This window comes from Archocentrus centrarchus, chromosome 7, assembly GCF_007364275.1.
Source record: "Archocentrus centrarchus isolate MPI-CPG fArcCen1 chromosome 7, fArcCen1, whole genome shotgun sequence".
In the NCBI taxonomy this organism is placed as follows: Eukaryota; Metazoa; Chordata; class Actinopteri; order Cichliformes; family Cichlidae; genus Archocentrus; species Archocentrus centrarchus.
Window position 1 is genome coordinate 1903157 of NC_044352.1, and position 25073 is coordinate 1928229.

The 25073-nt window shown below is 44.6% G+C and overlaps 1 protein-coding gene across 2 annotated transcripts in view; it reads right to left on the reverse strand.

Moving 5' to 3' along the window:
* The window catches only part of LOC115783157 (neural cell adhesion molecule L1-like), a 64421-nt gene that overhangs the window by 13034 nt on the left and 26314 nt on the right, over positions 1 to 25073 (reverse strand). For both annotated transcript variants that reach the window (XM_030733842.1, XM_030733841.1), the window contains exons 4-12: positions 9393 to 9495; positions 8787 to 8953; positions 7825 to 7947; positions 7266 to 7436; positions 6873 to 6987; positions 4915 to 5099; positions 4613 to 4744; positions 3648 to 3791; positions 3446 to 3557 (exon numbers count right to left, since the gene is read on the reverse strand). In XM_030733842.1, coding sequence (XP_030589702.1) covers positions 3446 to 3557; positions 3648 to 3791; positions 4613 to 4744; positions 4915 to 5099; positions 6873 to 6987; positions 7266 to 7436; positions 7825 to 7947; positions 8787 to 8953; positions 9393 to 9495 — 1252 coding nt within the window. The remainder of the gene's footprint in view (positions 1 to 3445; positions 3558 to 3647; positions 3792 to 4612; positions 4745 to 4914; positions 5100 to 6872; positions 6988 to 7265; positions 7437 to 7824; positions 7948 to 8786; positions 8954 to 9392; positions 9496 to 25073) is intronic.

Sequence of the window (25073 nt, forward strand, 5' to 3'; positions counted from 1 at the left end):
CAGACGGCGCGGGCTCGATGCCTGACCTAGTCGCCATTTACTGCGTGTCTTCCACCATGTCTCTCGTCCCGCTTTCCTATCTCTCTCTTCCTCTCTTTCTCCACTACACTATCAAATAAAGCCACAAAAGGCCAAAAAGAAAAAGAAAAAGAAAGCTGTCAGTAAAGATTTGTTTACAGATGTCAGAGCCTGAATGACACCAGAGGTTAGATCCAAACTGGGACATCAGAGCCCCTACATAGTAGGGTTTAATATTTTTCCCGAAAATGACATGAATCAAATCCCGGGAAATGACGAGCCATTTCCTGGGAATCCCGGGAAAAAGTTTATTTATTTATTTATTTTAATTAGGCCTTCTGTAGCCTGTGTCGGCCTTAACCTATTGTGATATTGTAGAGGTAGCTTTCCAGCTATGTCCTGTTATGCCCAGTAGGGGGCAACGTCGGCTTGATTAACGCAATAAAACCTACATCTCTGCATTGGAGTGCTCGAGCTATGCGGTGTTGTATCGTTCCTCAACACTCCCTTAACAAATATAATTAGAATATTCCTCCATTGTACATGGAATTATACCAAGATATTTTACAACTGCTGGTGCAAAACAATACGGTTCATCTCCACAGCATTGATAAAGGCTCAGCCACGCTGTCGTGGCGACATCTGTTGCGCTATATCTCCACCAGTGGAACGCTGTAATAGTCATTGAAAAGTTAACTACCGTACTACACTATAATATGACATAACACAGGGCCTTGAGTAATGCACTACGACTTGGTCATTGCCATTCTGGCAACAGCAAATTTATAACACCGTGTCTGAGGGTTAAAGTAGGTTCGCTGTGAATCGTCTTTTGAAAAACTGGCCAATCCTTATAGCCTAAAAAAAAATACATTTTACTCAACTCCATTTTAAAAGCGAAATATGTTAAAGCAATCTATTTCATGATAATTTCTTCACACATTAGGCCCGTATCCTAATTCATGATTGTTAGTAAGCGGCTGCAAACGAGGAAAAGAAACACTCGAAGTTAAACAGATATTTCTTTATTGTTCAGGGCAGGCATATTTTATAGGCTATATAATGCAATATAACAATATATAATAATATAAAATTATATAATACAAAATACCTTAGGGTAAACACATTGCCTACGATTTCAACAAATTAAAGAGGAAAAAAGCACAACTGTGTAATACCTCTATTAAAACGCTTGAGATGAAGGCTGAAGCCTTAAACGGAGGCTGAACGTGCCTGAAATGAAGAGTAATGCTTTTCGCATTAAACGAACCCTTCTCTCAATATTTCCTTAAATTTAACATTCTGAAGCTTTCTTTTCTTTCTGAAAGTCAAATCGACGTGCGCGACTTTTTTCCCGGTTTCCCGTCTAACGTTTCCCGGGAAACGGGAAATTGTTCTGATCGCATTTCCCGGGAATCCCGGATCCCGGGATTAAACCCTACTACATAGTGTGTTTTAAATACAACCACGTGAGGGTGCTGCTTCATTCAGAGCAAAGAGCACCTGCTCTGTGTTTAGAGACCGATGAGTGGGGCAGGGACAGAACCAACAATAACTCATTCATTTCCCCACAGAACCAGTGTTAATTTTGCTGATGAAATGTTTTCATCATAGTTTTCCTCAACGAACCTTTTTTTCATGACAAAACGAGACAATATTTAAATTAAAACTACCTAAAAGGATAAAAACAATGACGAAATTAATTGACACTTTCATCAACGAATGAAAATGAGATGAAAATGATTGGCGAGGATGATATCTAATCAGAACTGATTGACAGGGCGGGACAAGTTAGGAAAACATCCAATCAAACGCACAGTTGAACAAATTTGCTCTAAACCCGGGAAGACCAAACTAGCCTGTGATTGGTCGTTCCTTCCGATAGAACTAAGTTATGTAACCAATGTCAGCAGGGAGAAAGAGAAGAGCCGATGTATGGACACGTTTGTCCTTTGACGTTGTGACAAACTAAACGATGTGTAAACCATGTGGGGCGACTATCTCAGGTAAAAACACGACAAATCTTAAACAGCATCTACAAACCAGTCACCCAGATCTCCATGCAAAGGTCAGCATTTTGATGTCATGCAGGGTAAAGTGTTTTTCCCAGTTTGTGTTTAGAGAAAATCTCCACACCGCGGTGGATTAGCCTTTATAATCTTAGTCCTGAACACTGCCCTGTACCTTTCAGAGCGCGTCGGATTATCTCAGGAAGGTGGTGTTAATGATCAGGTGTGTGGGAAGCAGGTGATTGTCTGTCATTGATGTCTTTGGTAAGATGTTGGTAACATCAAGGTGTGTGCCAGGAGTGAACAAGACATCGTCACTGATCCATCACTGATCCACACCACTGAGATCTACAGCAGGACATCGCAATGTCATTTGGATTGGAGGAGTGTAGCAAAAAGAGGGAAGCTTGCTCCATTCTGTAGTCAGTATCCGTAGCCAGTCTTGTTGACAATCTGGATGAGGGGGTTCAGACCTATACAGAACAGCAGCGGGGACAGAGCATCTCCTTGGTAAATCCTACACTTCATGTGGAACTGGCTTGAAGTTGGCCTCTACTGCTGTTCTCCACATTCCCATTGAGTTCCTGATGAAAGCTCTTAGGGTCCTGTTGATCTTGCACAGTTCTAGGAATTCCAGGATCTCTGTGTGAGGTTGAGTCAAAGACTTTATTGTAATCAATCCAGGCGGTGCACAGGTTGGTCGGTCTAGTCTTACAGTCTCAAGTGACCCTGATCATGTATTGAGCCTGCTCATCTCAGCTGACGGGAGCTTCCTTGTGGTACTGAGGCAGGTTATTGGCTGGTGGTTGGAAGGGACCGGTCTCTTCTGGGGATTCCTGGGCATCAGGACTGACCTTCAGTCAGCCATTCTGGTTCATTTGCACTGCTAGGTGCTCATGGAGTGCAGTTAGCTTCTTTAGCCTGTAGCTGTGAATTATATCGGAGCCTGGTGCTAATGCTAGCCATGTATCAGTAGCTTACAAAGGGCATTCACTGTCCAACTTTACTAACTGCACTGACTTTTATCTGTGCTTCAGCCAAAATCCAATCACTACCTTAACTTTAGCTTCACGGCTCCACCAAACTGTTAACTTTTGGATCTCTCGCCATGCGCTGCATGTTCTTGTTGCCTGCTGTTCTTACTACAGTGATGGGAAACTACACAGAAACTTTAAAATACAGCACACTGTTGTGGATGGTTTTGAATCTGCACATCATTACAAAAATTACCTTCAGTGAAGTCAAAATAATCAGCAGAGCATCATTATGTTCAAGTTACGGCTGAAATCAGCTAAAAGATGCTAAACGTTACTGTTGATCAGTACCATGGCCACAGTACAGAACCGATCGGAGTTAAACTACAAAGTAAATGGAGTTTTTGTGTGTACTCTCAGAAAGACACACTGTGTTAGACTCACCATGTGATGTGGGGTCGTGGTGAACCAAAAGATTCACAGTGAAGCGCAACATCCCCACCCTCAGTGACCCTGTACTCAATCCAATCGGGGGTCAGGATCTGAGGGGGGAGCTCTGAGAGAGAGAGAGAGAGAGAGAGGCATCATTAACCAATCACAGGTCAGACAGAACCAAAGAGGAACGCGAAGCCAACATGAAACATACCGACAACATAGAGGTAGGTGTTGAGGAGGATGGAGCCGTGCACATTTGTGGCTTCACACTGGTACACGGCGGTGTCTCCAGTGTTAACGTCCCTCATGATCAACGTTCCGCCTGTTACGATGCGCCGAGGTTCTTCATCCACTTCTACAGGGAGGGAGAGGAGGTGGGGGAGGGAACGCAGAGTTTGTCAAACAGAAACAGGCTGAATCCAGACACAGAGAAGCTGTGGTCCACTTAGAGGAGCAGCAGCTGTTACAGGCGCCCACCTCCCCCCTCCGTGACTTCATCCTTTCTTTGACCTTTTTTCATTTCTTACTTCCATCCTTCTGTTCTGTTCTCCTTTACTTCCTCCCTTCTACCCTTGTTTTCTTTTACCCTCCTTCTACTCTATATTTACTTTGTCTATCTATGTAGCTCCAACCTTCCCGTCTTTCTGTGTCTCATTTCCATTGTTCCTCTTGTCACTCATTTCTCTTTTCTTTTGTCCTTGTATCCCCTTTTCTTGGAGGAAGACATTACTTCTTCTTCCTTCCGATGATTTAATTCCTTACTTTCTGTTTTTTTGTCTGTCCCCTCCGATCTTTCCCTCCGTCTCTTGGCAAGTCAATCTCAAAACACGTTTCCTCTCTAATTCATCTTTAGCTTAAGAGGCTCTCGTGGACAGCCTGGAGCCAGGAAATGATCTCTCTGCCCTGCCTTGAAATCTATCTCTGTGGCCATCAGGCTGTAATAGAATGATACAATCAAGTCTGAGTAACCCGAAGGAAAGGTTCACAGTGAAATAGTGCTGATCATCACAGATGGAGAGGTGGAGTAAGAGAAGTCTGTTTGGCCAAATCATTTAAGGTGTTTCATCATATGCACTTTTTAAGCAGTCAATAATCCCTCAGTATTAAATTACACTCACCGGGTACTACAGTTCACCCTACAGAATCACAACCAGGTCCATGAGAAACTTGCTGTACCTGTGAACAGCTGACCGTTGATTCTCCAGGTGATGGTGGGCTTCGGGATGCCTTCAGCCTGACAGTCCAGTCGCACTGTTTCCCCTGGGGTGTACATTAGGTCCTGGGGCTCCTTCACCCAGTAAGGAGCCGCTGGAGAAAGAAGAAAAACAGTGTTTAAATCTCGGCTGTAACCCTAACCCTAGCTCCAACCCTAAACCCTGTAAATTTGCCTGAACGTCTTCAGTGTGAGTCTGTCCCCACACAATCATGAGGCCGTCCTCTCTGATCAAGCACAAACACAGAGCATCACGACGGCCTACCTTCCACCGTGACCGTGAAGGAGCGTGTGGCGAAGCCGTGGATGTTGGAGGCTTTGCATTCGTACTCGCCGTCGTCATCCTGAGTGATGTTGTTGAAGCGAAGCCAGCGGTCAAAGTTAGTGACCTGACCAGTCGTGTTTTCCAGGATACCATCCTTCTTCCTCCATTCCACCTTCGGAGTGGGTCTGCAGAGACAGAGACGGAAGAACAGAGGGACAGACACAAAGACGTGACTGTGAGAAAGAATTGATCACGGAGGCGAGGTAGGCGGTGATCGATCACAGCAGGAAATTAGAGCAGATCATCTCGTTAAGGATATAATATCCTTCTTCATCATTAAGTCAAAACTATAATGAGAATCCATTTATTACATAGACAGGAAGCAGGATAATTAGAATGAAACAGGACAGATGTAATGATTTCATGAGAAGGATTGGGAGTGCTGAATGTGTGTGAAAACAGATACCAGGCATCTTCTTGAAAATATGAACAGAAAATATGAAATGGCAAAATATAAAAGGTACTATTTCTGATTACAGGTAGTGGAAAAGCAGAACATGTTTACTTGCTGTTGACTTTCACTTTAACCCCCCTTCTACATGTATGTCTACAAGATGCAACAAGATGTTCATTAGTAAAAACTGAGGAACATATTTAAACACAGCTCTCAGAGTCTCTGACAACTTACAATCTGCACTCATACAAAAAAAGAACAGGTCTGATTGAGGCCCCGTTTACACGACAACGTTGGAAACTGTGTCGTTTTGATGCGTTTTGGCCCCCCCCCCCGTTTACACGAGAACGGAGTGAAAATGATACTTTTTGGAAATGGGGGTATTTGTCCGTTTACACGGATATGGACTCTCAGAAACACACCACTCTGGAGGCCGATTCCAAAAAGTATCGTTTTCACTCCGTTCGCGTGTTAATGGGAGGCCAAAACGCATCAAAACGACACGTATCCACTGGAAATGTCATTTAAACAGGGCCTTAATGTGGCTTATTGCCCCTTCAGGGTCATCTCCTGGTGCTCCTTTGGACTGCTTCAAGCTTTCAGATCAGTCTCTGGAAGTCCTGTTCAGAGCACACTGGAGGTGCCAAAACAGACGCCCCTTAATTTGAAGTTTATTTCGGGGACAATGCCACAGCCACAGGTCAGCCACACTGCAGGTGACTTATATTCTCTGCAGTGACAGTTCGCCCCTGGGGGACAAATTCATGATTGAAAGAAACGGCTCTGTCTCTGGATCGCAAAGAAGTTGCTGTTCAGTCAGAGTCAATCACAGATGCAGAAGGCATCCTCACAGAGAGCTCCAACAACAGCCAAAGTGCTGAAAGTGCTCCAGAAGTGCACAAGGAGATGATGCTGAAGGGGAGCTGGACTTCAGTCAGGTTTCGTTTTTCAGGTATGGAATCAAACCTTTTAAATGTGGAAATTTAAATATCTTCATTTATGTACATTAATCTTTTTACATCTACTGGGTTGAGGGTTAGGGTTTGATTAACCCACTGAGGTCTGAGTCATGATGACCCTAAGCCTAACGCTAGCCTCAGCCAATCAGGACAAAGAAAACAGACAAGCATCAAACACTATTCACATTAAAAAAAGAAAAAGGCTGACTAGGATTACCACCAATGATAGCTGAGACTTCTTTGGCACACAAAGGAAAAAAGCTCACAAAAGAAGGTCTGCAGGGTCAAAGCGCATGTTCGAGACCCGACCCTACATGGGTTACCAGCATTGTGGAGGATGCTAGTTAAAACTGACTGCACTGTGTGTTACCGTCATACAAGTTCACAACTTTTACACATCAAATTGTAGATGTGCGGACAACAAGTGTTGAGCACATAAACTGTTTGCATCATAAAAATATTCAGGTTGAATAAAAATGTGAATAAAAGTGGATGAATACACAAAAGACACACACTTCAACACAAGTGGATGCTGAGATACCTACAGGCCTTTGGGTAAACATTCGAGGGTGACGTTGTGACCCCTGAGGGCCATGATTTTGGAGTGGTGCACGCTGGGATGGAAGAAGCGGGGTTTTTCTTCATTAGCAACATTGTTACCTGGAAGATGTGAAGAAAGAGTGTAATCAGCACCCAGTAAATCACGACCTGTGATCAACTTCATTTATTATGGATCTGTAGCTTCATCACGCCTCCTGTAATTATAGCGATACTCAGGTATGCAGTTTATACGCAGCTCTCTCAGTTGTGTTACATGAAATATGATACACACATTAGCAGTGCTGGGCAGTATCATCATTGCTCTGGCTGAGCATGCTCACACCTGCACAGGCAGTGTGTTCATGCTCGGCTGTGCAGTGTTGTGTGTGTGCGCTCACTCTGCTCGACAGTCAGGGACACGGAGGTGGCGGGGAGGATAGTCCTGGCCTCTTTGTACTGGGCGTGGCAGATGTAGTCCTCTTTGCTGTCACTCTGCTCGAGGTTCGCAAAGTACAAGTTCCCGTCCAGGCCGATCGTCACTCTCTCGCTCCGTGAGATGTGCATCAGATCTGAGCCAGGACAGTTTAACATAGGTGGGAAAAGACATTATCCAAAGCAGGAAAACTGGAGTTTTCCTTTCAGTGTAATATTAAACAATCAGCTTTTCTCTTTAGTGAACTGCAGCCTCAACATTTAAGTCAATAATATAAAAAGCAGAGAAGGGCAAAGGAGAAAAGGAGGGAAGTTAAATAAAGAAATATAAAAAAGTTCAGAAGCGTCAGCTGACTGTGCTGCATTCATTAGTCTGAGTGGAAAAGTCTGCACTGCAGCACAGGGATTCAAATCCCTCCCCAAAAAGCTGGAATGATGGATGCAAACAAACTGTGCAAAGCTGCTGAGAATTCGTGCAGGGACGCAGACGGGATTAAACATCCGTGTGTCACAGAAAACACTCACTCATGTTCATCCAGTGGATGCTGGGAGGAGTGGAGCTCTCTGGAGGGTTGCAGGACAGGACGATGCTCTGGCCCTTGGATGCTCGCTTACGTATTACCTGCTGTTTTAGAAGAACCGGCTGAGCTGCAACACAAAGCAACACAACACGAGTTCAGACTTCAGCGGGCGATCACCTTTCATTCAGTCACACCACGGCTTTGATTTTAGAGGTTATAATTTAATCACTGCAGCAGGATGCCGCAGGGAATCTGAAACGTTTGGAGCTTCTAGTCGAAGCTTAAGATTATTTCAGCGTCTTAAATTAAAAATAAAAGGCCAAAAAAGAAAAGGAAGAAGCAAAAAAATGGAGATACAAATACAAAAAGATACAAATAAGGAAGAACAGAAGAGTTTTCAGGAGCGGCTGCTCTCGTTCATGCTGCACAGAGGCGACTGCAGTCTGATGCTTTTCATATGAAAAAATCCATTTAAAGATTAAAAGCAGCAGAATGAGAGCTGCTCTATTCTCACCATCAGCTGATGGCAACAAATATAAAAATGATCTGGCCAATATTAAAAACTGCAAAATGACATAAAGAGAACAAAAATCAGTGATGAACATTATTGTGTAAAGACAATAAATATGAAAGTTTCCTAAATGTATTGAGCTCATTTGTTGAGTTATATTTAATCAGATTTCAGTGAGTCAGTCAGGCCGGGTGGAAAACGGTGACTTCCCATCACCGCTTCGTCCTCCGCACCAACACGGTGCACCCTCCCCGCTGAGTGACATCACAGCTCCGGCTCCAGGAAATGGTTGCCATGGCAACCTGGGATGAGCGCACAGAACAGGTGGCCCCGATCAACCTCACTGACTCACTGAAGTGTGTGTGTGTGTGTGTGTGTGTTTGTATAACATCACGTGATATCTGTGAATCAGCAAGTGGCGGGTTTGTGTGTGTGTGTGTGTGTTTGTGACTCACGCTCAACAATGAGTTTCACGGTTTGCGTCATGGCGGTGCCCAGGCTGTTGGAGGCGTAGCAGCAGTAGTAACCTTCTAACAATTCCAGGGAAGAATTATCGGCTCTCAGCGTTCCGGATCCTAAACTCTCCGACCCCAACACCTCGCCATCTTTCACCCAGCGGAACCTGCAGATGAAGTGGGAGAATTTACAGATTCACCGGAAGAAACCTTCAAGAAATGATCCAAACCGAGAATGACAAAACACACAGCAATCTAAGGAAGGATCAATGTGCTGACAGCTTCATATAAAATCTTTATCCTTATGAACAAGGGCCGAAAATATGTAAATACAAAATACGACCACACCCCCAAAAGTCCAAACCTTAGGCCTTAATTTAAACAGGTGAGTTACACCTGCCTGAAAAGCCAAGACTAGAGAAGCAGGGAGTGAGGCGGTGAGAGGGACGAGAGGAAAGAAGGATGAGCCGGGAAGGATGGGAACGATGGAGAGGAACGGAAAAGAGTTTATCACCATAACAACAAAGTGATCAGAGGGAGGAAGGGGACACACACACACACACACACACACACACACACACACACACAGGTCTGGTGTATACATACGTGGGTGTCGGGTTACCGGTGGCCTCACAGGTCAGACTGAGGTCTTCTCGAGAAAACACTGTATGTGATTTCGGCGTCTCTGTCAGCACCGGAGGCTGCAGTACTACACACACACACACACACACACACACACACACACACACACACACACACACACACACACACACACACACACAGAGTAATGAAATCACCTGGGTCATAAATGTGATTATACACCAATTACAGCAAAGTGCAGGCAAGTAAATCAGGGAGCTCAGACGGCGCCGCCCGACGCTCTGAGCTGCTTTCATATTTCTTCTTCTTCTTTTACCTGTTCAGCAGCAAACGTGTCACTCTTAGCTCTGGACTGCTTTGCTTACAGGGGTAATTAATTCATATCTTATTGAAGTGGATGGGTAAATGTGTGATATTATAATAACAGGTTTTAAAGGAAGGCTGTGATATTTTGTGTCGCTTCATATTTACAGTATAGATCAAAACTGAGTCCAAAAACAAATCAAACTGAAACACTCATATTTCTGTTGCATTTAATTTCATTGATTTTAAAACCCATTAAATGCTGCATTTGCATCGTTCCTCTAATTATTTTCCAAATGAATTTATTTCTGCTCTTCGCCTCCTGCAGCTCTGAGTTCAGCCTCAGTCCAAAGGTGAAAAGGTGAATGAGAGCTCCCTCATTTAGAAAAGGAAACACATTTAGTAAAATGCAAAGATCAAATAATCAATTTAAAAACAAATTAATTTAGAACTAAAATAGAAAAATGAAATAAAGTAAATAAATACAAAGTCAAAGAAGCAAATCAAACAAATTAAATCACTTCTTGTCCTTTTTTTGAAACTTGTTTTAAATTGTTCTGATCTTCCAAAGACTGACAACAGAAACACACTACCGTGCAAAAGTCTTGAGCCACTCTTCATTTCTTTTTATTTGCTTCCAAGCAGCCGGACCTTCCTGTAATGTTTAAAGTGCTCTTGAGCAACAGTTCTCCAGCTTTGTGAAGCTCTTTCAAAGCTCCTCTTTGGACATCGGCTGCTTTTTCACTCATTTTCAGTCCCGTCTTCCTGACCCATGAATCATTCAAGCATTAAAAAGGCTCCTAACTCAGGGAAGAGCCAGTTTTAAATTGTATCTTCAGGCTCTTTGCTGCTCTCAGCCTGTCACAAAAACACATCATATGTTCCCATTTCTTTAGCTGAATCTATGAAAAATGCCAAAAATATCTCTGACAGCATAAAACAGGATTTCTGCACCTACAAAGTGATTCCCAAAGAGCTGTTAGCTGAAACCCTGAGGACTCGACACGCGGAGCACAGAAGTAGAAGTGTGAGGTCTAAAAAACTATTTAGATGAGATGATCGGGAACAAATCCAGCAAAGACCTGACAGGACCTGAGAGCTGCATCTGGACCTTCAACTGATCCATCTGCTGCTCACTGAAGCCTCATCATAGATGGTCTCGTGGTCAGGAAGCCGTTCTTAATGAAGGGAAGCAGAGAGGGAAGGCTGAGGTCTGCCATATCACACAAGATCTACACTGAAGTCAGGCAGCAGGTCTGATGGAGCTGTGTTTCCACATTTAAAACTTTAGTTAAAATCATCGTCAGTATATACGGGTGAGTTCAGGAGAGCTCCAGCAGCCATCTGTGAAGCACGGTGGCGCCGCCACTGTTTGGGCTGCATTTCAGCCGGTGGTGTTGGAGATCTGACCAAAACTGATGGAATTATGGAAAAGTACCATCGGATTTTGATCTACCATCCAATCTAGAAATGACAATGATCCCAAACACACTGACGGTGCAGTAAGAGCACACCTGGATAGAAAACACACAGGTGAACACTAACAGTCATGGATGGGCCTCCCCGGAGCCCGGACCTCAGCATCACTGAAGCAGTGTGTGATCATCCTGACAGAGAGCAGAACCAAAGACAGAAACATCCAAAGAAGAGCTCTGGATGTCCTTCAGGAAGCTGGAGAACTGTTCCTGCAGACTGCTTAAAGGACTGACAGGAAGCTGCTTCAGAGAGTTCAGGATAAAGGAGGTCACACCAAATACTGACAAGCTCGTTATCATCATACAAACTCTGTTTTTGCCTCATATGCTGCAAGTTTCGATAAATCGCTGCACCTTTTCCCATTTTCCTACTAAAATATAAAGATATGAGTGGTGGCTCAAGACTTTTGCACAGTACTGTATGCACATTAATAAATGATGGGAAGGTAAATCGAGGCTGTTAATAAAAATCAAAACAAATTAAAGCCGCAAGCGGCGATGAGCGGGCCCTCGCACCCGGCGCGCGTCGACCCCTGGCGCGCTCCAGCCAAGCCGCGCGTCGACCCGTGGCACGCTCCAGCCGAACCGCGCTCGGAGGTTCTCGCAGACGAGAGAGTAGCTGGCTCACCCGGCTGCTGACAGCTCAGCAGGCTAGCCGTACTTCGCGTCGATCGTCTCCCGCTTCCACTAGGTGGCGTCGGTGAGTGCCCACTAATTAATATGTCACAATGCTCTATGTAATGCCTGCAGCCATCAATGAAACTGTAATGACCATAGGATGATGAGTATCAGTGTCCTACTGATTTCCTGTTGCCACTAGGTGGCGTTATGAGTGTGAAACAAAGCTGATAGAGGGGTGTGTCCAGTCTCCCTTACCCTCCCATTAAGCCTGTGAAGTTTGAGGCAGATCGGACAATGTATGTCAGAGATGTAACAATTTGGTGCACTGTGGTATATGAGTAAAATCCCACATTTAGAGGGTTGCTACGGCAACACCGTTCAATATTCTACAAAACCATGAATATCTTTTGATGGGCTACTTGTGTAGATGATCTGGAGCCATTTTGGTGTGACTGGATGAAAAGCTGTAGTAGAAGATGATTCAAATAGCAGGCCTGAAAAATGTGACAAATGCTGCAAAAATGACACCTTAATTAGAACATGTCAGGCTTCCTGTTGGATTTCGGCTATCGGTCCAAGAGACTTTTTTGTACGTCTTAGGATGTTACTTCAGCATGCACGATTTCAGGTACACAGACCAAGCACTGCCCTGGGGCTGATGTTTAGAACCTATCTGGGCCTGAAATGGAAAAAAAGTCCAAATTCAGAGGGTTGCTACGGCAACACCGTTCAATATTCTACAAAACCATGAATATCTTTTGATGGGCTACTTGTGTGGATGATCTGGAGCCATTTTGGTCTCACTGGGTCAAATGCCCTAGGAGGAGTTGAGGCAAAAAGGCCTGGAAAAGGCGAAAAATGCTGCAAAAATGACACTTTAAAGTGAACGTGGCTGACTTCCTGTTGGGTTTCGGCTATCGGTCCGAGAGACTTTTTTGTAGATGTTAGCATCTTACATCAGCAGGCACATTTTCAGGTACATAGAGAAAGCACAGCCCAGGGGCTGATGTTTAGAATCTCTGTGAATTTGAAATTGAAAAAAGTCCAAATTCAGAGGGTTGCCATGGCAACACCGTTCAATATTCTACAAAACCATGAATAACTTTTGATGGGCTACTTGTGTAGATGATCTGGAGCCAATTTGGTGTCACTGGGTGAAATGCCCTAGGACAAGTTCGTTCAAATAGCAGGCGTGGAAATCGCAAAAATTGACACCTTCAATTGAAGATGGCCGACTTCCTGTAGGGTTTAGGGTATGGGTCCAAGAGACTTTTTTGTACGTCTTAGTATGTTACACAAGCATGTACATTTTCATACATGTAGATAAAACGTAGCTCCGGGGCTACTCAAAAAACTTGCTATTTTAAGATATTCCGAGCTGCCACTAGGCGGCGCTCTAACGTTTATGGACTTTATGCATATGAGTGTGTTCAGGGCAGCATGCTTATCACACCACTGAAGTTTGAGCCAGATTGGGCAAGTTGGCTTTGAGTTACAGCCATTTTTGTCTTCATGGCGAATCATCGAACTTTGCCGTCCCATAAGGGTCACGCCCTTTTGTCAAAAACTCACAGTTTTGAAAACACAGTAAGTCCAACTTCTTAAGGCTTTCCAGGTGAAATTTGAGATGGTTCTGCTAAACCACCTTGGAGCTGGACCTCCAAGTGTAAAATATGACATTTCCTGTTCCCACTAGGTGGCGCTGCGACTGATATTAAATATTGTCATATGTATGTGTTCAGGGGGGCACCCTCATCCTACTGGAGAAGTTTGATGCACATTGGATCATGTAGGTATGAATGAGAGGCAATCAAAATTTCATGGCGAATGATCAAAGTTCAAAGGGGCATAAGGACCCCTCCCCCTTGGCAAAAACTCACCATTTTCGAGATTTAGATTCCCCTGGGGGTGTAGGTTAGACAAACCAAATATGAAGATGATAACGTCTAAAACCTCTGAGTTATTAGAAAAAGTGTGAGGGCTGCAAATCGCCAAATTTGCATAATTAATTCAAAATGGCGGACTTCCTGTTGGGTTTAGGGCATGGCTCCAAGAGGATTTTTTGTGCGCCTGGACATGATATACATGTGTATGAAGTTTCATTCATGTACGTGAAACACAGCGGTGGGGCTCCAGTTTAGGGGGCGCTAGCGAGCCATTTGGGCGCGCCCTTGCCCGAGGCCATTAAAATACTTAAATTTTCACCAGGTGTGACGCATGTGCAAAGTTTCATGAGTTTTTGAATATGATAAAGCCCCCAAAAAGCCAATTCATTTGCCTGAATAATAATAATAAAAAAAAAAAAATAATAATTAAAGCCGCAAGCGGCGATGAGCGGGCCCTCGCACCCGGCGCGCGTCGACCCCTGGCGCGCTCCAGCCAAGCCGCGCGTCGACCCGTGGCACGCTCCAGCCGAACCGCGCTCGGAGGTTCTCGCAGACGAGAGAGTAGCTGGCTCACCCGGCTGCTGACGGCTCAGCAGGCTAGCCGTACTTCGCGTCGATCGTCTCCCGCTTCCACTAGGTGGCGTCGGTGAGTGCCCACTAATTAATATGTCACAATGCTCTATGTAATGCCTGCAGCCATCAATGAAACTGTAATGACCATAGGATGATGAGTATCAGTGTCCTACTGATTTCCTGTTGCCACTAGGTGGCGTTATGAGTGTGAAACAAAGCTGATAGAGGGGTGTGTCCAGTCTCCCTTACCCTCCCATTAAGCCTGTGAAGTTTGAGGCAGATCGGACAATGTATGTCAGAGATGTAACAATTTGGTGCACTGTGGTATATGAGTAAAATCCCACATTTAGAGGGTTGCTACGGCAACACCGTTCAATATTCTACAAAACCATGAATATCTTTTGATGGGCTACTTGTGTAGATGATCTGGAGCCATTTTGGTGTGACTGGATGAAAAGCTGTAGTAGAAGATGATTCAAATAGCAGGCCTGAAAAATGTGAAAAATGCTGCAAAAATGACACCTTAATTAGAACATGTCAGGCTTCCTGTTGGATTTCGGCTATCGGTCCAAGAGACTTTTTTGTACGTGTTAGGATGTTACTTCAGCATGCACGATTTCAGGTACACAGACCAAGCACTGCCCTGGGGCTGATGTTTAGAACCTATCTGGGCCTGAAATGGAAAAAAAGTCCAAATTCAGAGGGTTGCTACGGCAACACCGTTCAATATTCTACAAAACCATGAATATCTTTTGATGGGCTACTTGTGTGGATGATCTGGAGCCATTTTGGTCTCACTGGGTCAAATGCCCTAGGAGGAGTTGAGGCAAAAAGGCCTGGAAAAGGCGAAAAATGCTGCAAAAATGACACTTTAAAGTGAACGTGGCTGACTTCCTGTTGTGTTTCGGCTATCGGTCCAAGAGACTTTTTTGTAGATGTTAGCATTTTACATCAGCAGGCACATTTTCAGGTACATAGAGAAAGCACAGCCCAGGGGCTGATGTTTAGAATCTCTGTGAATTTGAAATTGAAAAAAGTCCAAATTCAGAGGGTTGCCATGGCAACACCGTTCAATATTCTACAAAACCCTGAATAACTTTTGATGGGCTACTTGTGTAGATGATCTGGAGCCAATTTGGTGTCACTGGGTGAAATGCCCTAGGACAAGTTCGTTCAAATAGCAGGCGTGGAAATCGCAAAAATTGACACCTTCAATTGAAGATGGCCGACTTCCTGTAGGGTTTGGGGTATGGGTCCAAGAGACTTTTTTGTACGTCTTAGTATGTTACATGAGCATGTACATTTTCATACATGTAGATAAAACGTAGCTCCGGGGCTACTCAAAAAACTTGCTATTTTAAGATATTCCGAGCTGCCACTAGGCGGCGCTCTAACGTTTATGGACTTTATGCATATGAGTGTGTTCAGGGCAGCATGCTTATCACACCACTGAAGTTTGAGCCAGATTGGGCAAGTTGGCTTTGAGTTACAGCCATTTTTGTGTTCATGGCGAATCATCGAACTTTGCCGTCCCATAAGGGTCACGCCCTTTTGTCAAAAACTCACAGTTTTGAAAACACAGTAAGTCCAACTTCTTAAGGCTTTCCAGGTGAAATTTGAGATGGTTCTGCTAAACCACCTTGGAGCTGGACCTCCAAGTGTAAAATATGACATTTCCTGTTCCCACTAGGTGGCGCTGCGACTGATATTAAATATTGTCATATGTATGTGTTCAGGGGGGCACCCTCATCCTACTGGAGAAGTTTGATGCACATTGGATCATGTAGGTATGAATGAGAGGCAATCAAATTTCATGGCGAATGATCAAAGTTCAAAGGGGCATAAGGACCCCTCCCCCTTGGCAAAAACTCACCATTTTCGAGATTTAGATTCCCCTGGGGGTGTAGGTTAGACAAACCAAATATGAAGATGATAACGTCTAAAACCTCTGAGTTATTAGAAAAAGTGTGAGGGCTGCAAATCGCCAAATTTGCATAATTAATTCAAAATGGCGGACTTCCTGTTGGGTTTAGGGCATGGCTCCAAGAGGATTTTTTGTGCGCCTGGACATGATATACATGTGTATGAAGTTTCATTCATGTACGTGAAACACAGCGGTGGGGCTCCAGTTTAGGGGGCGCTAGCGAGCCATTTGGGCGCGCCCTTGCCCGAGCCCATTAAAATACTTAAATTTTCACCAGGTGTGACGCATGTGCAAAGTTTCATGAGTTTTTGAATATGATAAAGCCCCCAAAAAGCCAATTCATTTGCCTGAATAATAATAAAAAAAAAAAATAATAATTAAAGCCGCAAGCGGCGATGAGCGGGCCCTCGCACCCGGCGCGCGTCGACCCCTGGCGCGCTCCAGCCAAGCCGCGCGTCGACCCGTGGCACGCTCCAGCCGAACCGCGCTCGGAGGTTCTCGCAGACGAGAGAGTAGCTGGCTCACCCGGCTGCTGACGGCTCAGCAGGCTAGCCGTACTTCGCGTCGATCGTCTCCCGCTTCCACTAGGTGGCGTCGGTGAGTGCCCACTAATTAATATGTCACAATGCTCTATGTAATGCCTGCAGCCATCAATGAAACTGTAATGACCATAGGATGATGAGTATCAGTGTCCTACTGATTTCCTGTTGCCACTAGGTGGCGTTATGAGTGTGAAACAAAGCTGATAGAGGGGTGTGTCCAGTCTCCCTTACCCTCCCATTAAGCCTGTGAAGTTTGAGGCAGATCGGACAATGTATGTCAGAGATGTAACAATTTGGTGCACTGTGGTATATGAGTAAAATCCCACATTTAGAGGGTTGCTACGGCAACACCGTTCAATATTCTACAAAACCATGAATATCTTTTGATGGGCTACTTGTGTAGATGATCTGGAGCCATTTTGGTGTGACTGGATGAAAAGCTGTAGTAGAAGATGATTCAAATAGCAGGCCTGAAAAATGTGAAAAATGCTGCAAAAATGACACCTTAATTAGAACATGTCAGGCTTCCTGTTGGATTTCGGCTATCGGTCCAAGAGACTTTTTTGTACGTCTTAGGATGTTACTTCAGCATGCACGATTTCAGGTACACAGACCAAGCACTGCCCTGGGTCTGATGTTTAGAACCTATCTGGGCCTGAAATGGAAAAAAAGTCCAAATTCAGAGGGTTGCTACGGCAACACCGTTCAATATTCTACAAAACCATGAATATCTTTTGATGGGCTACTTGTGTGGATGATCTGGAGCCATTTTGGTCTCACTGGGTCAAATGCCCTAGGAGGAGTTGAGGCAAAAAGGCCTGAAAAAGGCGAAAAATGCTGCAAAAATGACACTTTAAAGTGAACGTGGCTGACTTCCTGTTGGGTTTCGGCTATCGGTCCAAGAGACTTTTTTGTAGATGTTAGCATCTTACATCAGCAGGCACATTTTCAGGTACATAGAGAAAGCACAGCCCAGGGGCTGATGTTTAGAATCTCTGTGAATTTGAAATTGAAAAAAGTCCAAATTCAGAGGGTTGCCATGGCAACACCGTTCAATATTCTACAAAACCATGAATAACTTTTGATGGGCTACTTGTGTAGATGATCTGGAGCCAATTTGGTGTCACTGGGTGAAATGCCCTAGGACAAGTTCGTTCAAATAGCAGGCGTGGAAATCGCAAAAATTGACACCTTCAATTGAAGATGGCCGACTTCCTGTAGGGTTTAGGGTATGGGTCCAAGAGACTTTTTTGTACGTCTTAGTATGTTACATGAGCATGTACATTTTCATACATGTAGATAAAACGTAGCTCCGGGGCTACTCAAAAAACTTGCTATTTTAAGATATTCCGAGCTGCCACTAGGCGGCGCTCTAACGTTTATGGACTTTATGCATATGAGTGTGTTCAGGGCAGCATGCTTATCACACCACTGAAGTTTGAGCCAGATTGGGCAAGTTGGCTTTGAGTTACAGCCATTTTTGTGTTCATGGCGAATCATCGAACTTTGCCGTCCCATAAGGGTCACGCCCTTTTGTCAAAAACTCACAGTTTTGAAAACACAGTAAGTCCAACTTCTTAAGGCTTTCCAGGTGAAATTTGAGATGGTTCTGCTAAACCACCTTGGAGCTGGACCTCCAAGTGTAAAATATGACATTTCCTGTTCCCACTAGGTGGCGCTGCGACTGATATTAAATATTGTCATATGTATGTGTTCAGGGGGGCACCCTCATCCTACTGGAGAAGTTTGATGCACATTGGATCATGTAGGTATGAATGAGAGGCAATCAAAATTTCATGGCGAATGATCAAAGTTCAAAGGGGCATAAGGACCCCTCCCCCTTGGCAAAAACTCACCATTTTCGAGATTTAGATTCCCCTGGGGGTGTAGGTTAGACAAACCAAATATGAAGATGATAACGTCTAAAACCTCTGAGTTATTAGAAAAAGTGTGAGGGCTGCAAATCGCCAAATTTGCATAATTAATTCAAAATGGCGGACTTCCTGTTGGGTTTAGGGCATGGCTCCAAGAGGATTTTTTGTGCGCCTGGACATGATATACATGTGTATGAAGTTTCATTCATGTACGTGAAACACAGCGGTGGGGCTCCAGTTTAGGGGGCGCTAGCGAGCCATTTGGGCGCGCCCTTGCCCGAGCCCATTAAAATACTTAAATTTTCACCAGGTGTGACGCATGTGCAAAGTTTCATGAGTTTTTGAATATGATAAAGCCCCCAAAAAGCCAATTCATTTGCCTGAATAATAAAAAAAAATAATAATAATTAAAGCCGCAAGCGGCGATGAGCGGGCCCTCGCACCCGGCGCGCGTCGACCCCTGGCGCGCTCCAGCCAAGCCGCGCGTCGACCCGTGGCACGCTCCAGCCGAACCGCGCTCGGAGGTTCTCGCAGACGAGAGAGTAGCTGGCTCACCCGGCTGCTGACGGCTCAGCAGGCTAGCCGTACTTCGCGTCGATCGTCTCCCGCTTCCACTAGGTGGCGTCGGTGAGTGCCCACTAATTAATATGTCACAATGCTCTATGTAATGCCTGCAGCCATCAATGAAACTGTAATGACCATAGGATGATGAGTATCAGTGTCCTACTGATTTCCTGTTGCCACTAGGTGGCGTTATGAGTGTGAAACAAAGCTGATAGAGGGGTGTGTCCAGTCTCCCTTACCCTCCCATTAAGCCTGTGAAGTTTGAGGCAGATCGGACAATGTATGTCAGAGATGTAACAATTTGGTGCACTGTGGTATATGAGTAAAATCCCACATTTAGAGGGTTGCTACGGCAACACCGTTCAATATTCTACAAAACCATGAATATCTTTTGATGGGCTACTTGTGTAGATGATCTGGAGCCATTTTGGTGTGACTGGATGAAAAGCTGTAGTAGAAGATGATTCAAATAGCAGGCCTGAAAAATGTGAAAAATGCTGCAAAAATGACACCTTAATTAGAACATGTCAGGCTTCCTGTTGGATTTCGGCTATCGGTCCAAGAGACTTTTTTGTACGTCTTAGGATGTTACTTCAGCATGCACGATTTCAGGTACACAGACCAAGCACTGCCCTGGGGCTGATGTTTAGAACCTATCTGGGCCTGAAATGGAAAAAAAGTCCAAATTCAGAGGGTTGCTACGGCAACACCGTTCAATATTCTACAAAACCATGAATATCTTTTGATGGGCTACTTGTGTGGATGATCTGGAGCCATTTTGGTCTCACTGGGTCAAATGCCCTAGGAGGAGTTGAGGCAAAAAGGCCTGAAAAAGGCGAAAAATGCTGCAAAAATGACACTTTAAAGTGAACGTGGCTGACTTCCTGTTGTGTTTCGGCTATCGGTCCAAGAGACTTTTTTGTAGATGTTAGCATCTTACATCAGCAGGCACATTTTCAGGTACATACAGAAAGCACAGCCCAGGGGCTGATGTTTAGAATCTCTGTGAATTTGAAATTGAAAAAAGTCCAAATTCAGAGGGTTGCCATGGCAACACCGTTCAATATTCTACAAAACCCTGAATAACTTTTGATGGGCTACTTGTGTAGATGATCTGGAGCCAATTTGGTGTCACTGGGTGAAATGCCCTAGGACAAGTTCGTTCAAATAGCAGGCGTGGAAATCGCAAAAATTGACACCTTCAATTGAAGATGGCCGACTTCCTGTAGGGTTTGGGGTATGGGTCCAAGAGACTTTTTTGTACGTCTTAGTATGTTACATGAGCATGTACATTTTCATACATGTAGATAAAACGTAGCTCCGGGGCTACTCAAAAAACTTGCTATTTTAAGATATTCCGAGCTGCCACTAGGCGGCGCTCTAACGTTTATGGACTTTATGCATATGAGTGTGTTCAGGGCAGCATGCTTATCACACCACTGAAGTTTGAGCCAGATTGGGCAAGTTGGCTTTGAGTTACAGCCATTTTTGTGTTCATGGCGAATCATCGAACTTTGCCGTCCCATAAGGGTCACGCCCTTTTGTCAAAAAGTCACAGTTTTGAAAACACAGTAAGTCCAACTTCTTAAGGCTTTCCAGGTGAAATTTGAGATGGTTCTGCTAAACCACCTTGGAGCTGGACCTCCAAGTGTAAAATATGACATTTCCTGTTCCCACTAGGTGGCGCTGCGACTGATATTAAATATTGTCATATGTATGTGTTCAGGGGGGCACCCTCATCCTACTGGAGAAGTTTGATGCACATTGGATCATGTAGGTATGAATGAGAGGCAATCAAAATTTCATGGCGAATGATCAAAGGTCAAAGGGGCATAAGGACCCCTCCCCCTTGGCAAAAACTCACCATTTTCGAGATTTAGATTCCCCTGGGGGTGTAGGTTAGACAAACCAAATATGAAGATGATAACGTCTAAAACCTCTGAGTTATTAGAAAAAGTGTGAGGGCTGCAAATCGCCAAATTTGCATAATTAATTCAAAATGGCGGACTTCCTGTTGGGTTTAGGGCATGGCTCCAAGAGGATTTTTTGTGCGCCTGGACATGATATACATGTGTATGAAGTTTCATTCATGTACGTGAAACACAGCGGTGGGGCTCCAGTTTAGGGGGCGCTAGCGAGCCATTTGGGCGCGCCCTTGCCCGAGCCCATTAAAATACTTAAATTTTCACCAGGTGTGACGCATGTGCAAAGTTTCATGAGTTTTTGAATATGATAAAGCCCCCAAAAAGCCAATTCATTTGCCTGAATAATAATAATAATAATTAAAGCCGCAAGCGGCGTTTTACGGCCCTCGCTGCCTGCGCGACCGCCAAACCCAGCGCGAGCCGCCAGTGAGCCCCCGCGAACCCCCAGCGAGTCACCTACGAGCTCCGCAAATCTCCAGCCAGCCACCTGCGAGCCCCGCAAACCCCACTGCATGCCGCCTGAGAGCCGCTGCTCCTGCAACCTGCGACCTGCCTTCCCTGCGAACAACCTGCCCTGCAAACAGCCTGCAACCCACCTGCGAGCCACCTGAGATCCCCCTTCAAGCTGTCAGAGAGCCACCTGTTCTGCCAAATGTAATCCCCACTGGCAAAAGATGAAAATCTTGGCAAGGATGGACATGATAACACTGTTGAATCTATCTATTTGACTGTCGCGAAGTTGTCTACCTTTTTTCATGCATTTCAGAAAACCTAAATGTGATTCCCACCATCTAATGCTTTTGTTCCATCTGTAGGGGGCACTAGTGCACTTGTTGCTCTGAATCCACAAATCTAAATTAAGTCTTGTCCAGTACATAAGGGAAAGGAAATGGCAAGCAAAGTGCAGAAAGAGTGCGTGAGTGATTGCGCAATACGTGTGACAAGGTTGTGGTTTCTCCATAGTGACGTCATGTTGACATTGGGGTGGTGGTCACGGCTGCAGCGTGCAAAAAAGGGCATAGGTCTGATTGACTTTTCTGATCAGGAGTATCTGAAGAACATGTAAAAAAATTTTCATGCATTTCAAAGAAAGTAATGCGGTGGACCTCCATACAAAATTGCAGTTTCTTCTGTAGGGGGCGCTATTGCAGCAATCGCCATTGTTTCTCCACTTATGGATTCAGTGTAGGTGTGTTCATAAATGATTCCATTTTGGGGCAGATCGGGCAAAGCACGTGCGATTGATGGCAGGAAAGAGGACAGAAATTTTTGGTCAAACGAACGCCAAATTCAGGGGCCTCGTGTGACAAGCCCGTTGAATTGAATACGAAGCCTTCGATAACTTTGGATGCCCCATGTCTCTAGATAATGCTGAGCCATTTTGGGTTTAGTGGGTCAAATGCCCTAGGAGAAGTTCGCGCAAATACGAGGTGTCCAACAGTGCAAAATTGGCAAAAACAGAATTTCAAGCCAAGCTAGCGGATTTCCTGTGGGAATGTGGGCATGGGTCTCATTGACTTTTTTGATCGTGCTGGGGTACAGAATGTTTGTCTCGAATTGCATGCATGTCTGAGAAAGTAAATTGTTGGCTCCCCATATAAACGCAACGCACATTTGCGGTGTGGTGGCGCGTGTGGCGTGCAAAATTGGGCATAGGTCTGATTGCCTTTTCTGACCAGGAGGATCTGAAGATTGTGTAAAAAAATTTTCATGCATACCAGAGAAACTAATTTTGTGGACCCCCATACAAATTTTCATTTTGTTCTGTAGGGGGCGCTATGGCATCAATCGACGTGGTTTCTGCACTTATGGATTCAGTGTAGGTGTGTTCATAAATGATTCCATTTTGGGGCAGATCGGGCAAAGCATGTGCGATTGATGGCAGGAAAGAGGACCGGAATTATTGGTCAAACGAAGGCCAACTTCAGGGGCCTAGTGTGACAAGACAATTGAAATGAATACGAAGCCTTCGATAACTTTAGATGCCCTATGTCTCTAAATGATGCTGAGCCATTTTGGTGTTTGTGGGTCAAATGCTGTAGGAGAAGTTCGCGCAAATACAAGGTGAGCGAAATTGCTGACTCGGCAAAAGCCAAATTTCAAGTGAACCTGGTGGATTTCCTGTGGGTCATGCAGGGGTGCCTCAAGAGGATTTTTTGTTTGTCCTGACATGATCTATGTGTGACGAGAATTTCATGAATCTAGGGCAAACTTGAATTTGGCCTCTCCCATAGGGGCCCGAAAAATGAAATTTCCAGGGGGCGCAGTGTAGCCGTGTTTTTGAGTTAGTTTGTGGCGACATTAAAATACGTAATTTTTCGCCAGACCTGACCACCATGCAAAAAATGGTGACTTTTCGCGCATGTTCAGGGGGTCAAAATTGGGTTCAAAGAGAGAGAAAGTATAATAATAATAAAGAAAAATAATAATAAAGAATAATGGAGAATTCGAGCAAAAACAATTAGGCGTTTTCCCAGTCACCCCGACGCATACCTTTTCGGAAACGTCTCGACCTGACCCACGTCCCTATGAGGTCGGGGGTCACTGGCGACCGCGTCCCATGCGACCGTGGGGATTTTAACGCATTTTGGGGTATGTGGCATAGTGAATCCAATAGGCTCCTCGCCGAGACTTCGTCGGCTCGGGCCTAAAAATAAAAAAAATAATAATAAACGAAGCAATTACAATAGGGCCTTCGCACAGTTCGTGCTCGGGCCCTAATAAACGAAGCAATTACAATAGGGCCTTCGCACAGTTCGTGCTCGGGCCCTAATTAAAACCGCAAGCGGTGATATCGGGCCCTCGCACTCCGCGCGCGTCGACCTGTGGCGCTCGTCGACCCGTGCCGCACTCGGAGGTTTTGTGATCGTGATGGGTCTCTAGAAAGTTGAATTCTTTTATAGGAAAAGGTATCTTTTGCTGTCGGCATAGACGCAATGGAATATTTGGGGGTGTGGTCACGGCTCCAGCATGCAAAATAGGGCATGGGTCTGATTGACTTTTTTGATGGGCTGTTTGTCTAGATGACGTGGAGCCAATTTGGTCTCACTGGGTGAAATGCCCTAGGAGGAGTTCATTCAAATAGCAGGCCTGAAAATGGCAAAAATTGACACTTTCAATTGAAGATGCTGGACTTCCTGTAGGGTTTGGAGTATGGCTCCAAGAGACTTTTTTGTATGTCTTAGGATGTTACATGAGTGTGCAAAATTTCAGAGCTGTAGATAAAATGTAACTCAGGGGCTAGCTAAAAAACATGGTATATTATGATATTTAAAGCTGCCAGTAGGGGGCGCTCTAACGTTTATGGACTTTATGCATATCAATGTGTTCAGGGCAGGAGGCTTATCAAATAGATGAGGATTTTGTAAGGAATGGTGAAAGATATTTCATGTATTTCAGAGCAAAACTAATTCTGTGGACGGTCATACAAATTTTCATTTGCTTCTGTAGGGGGCGCTATTGCGCCTACAGTCTTGAATCTGTAGTTATGGATTCAGCCTGGGTGTGTACATGAGTGATTAAATTTTCAGCCTGATCAGACAAAGCATGTGCGAACAAGTGCACAAACAATTTTGGTGGTGAGGGAGAAAAACAAAGGCCAAATTTAATGGGCTGGTGTGACAAGGCCGTTTAATATTTTTTAAAGATTTCCACAATTATTGATGGGCTACTTGTGTAGATGATCTGGAGCCAATTTGGTGTCAGTGGGTGAAATGCCCTAGGACGAGTTCGTTCAAATAGCAGGCGTGGAAATCGCAAAAATTGACACCTTCAATTGAAGATGGCCGACTTCCTGTAGGGTTTGGGGTATGGGTCCAAGAGACTTTTTTGTACGTCTTAGGATGTTACATGAGCCTGTACATTTTCATACATGTAGATAAAACGTAGCTCCGGGGCTACTCAAAAAACATGCTATTTTAAGATATTCCGAGCTGCCACTAGGCGGCGCTCTAACGTTTATGGACTTTATGCATATGAATGTGTTCAGGGCAGCATGCTT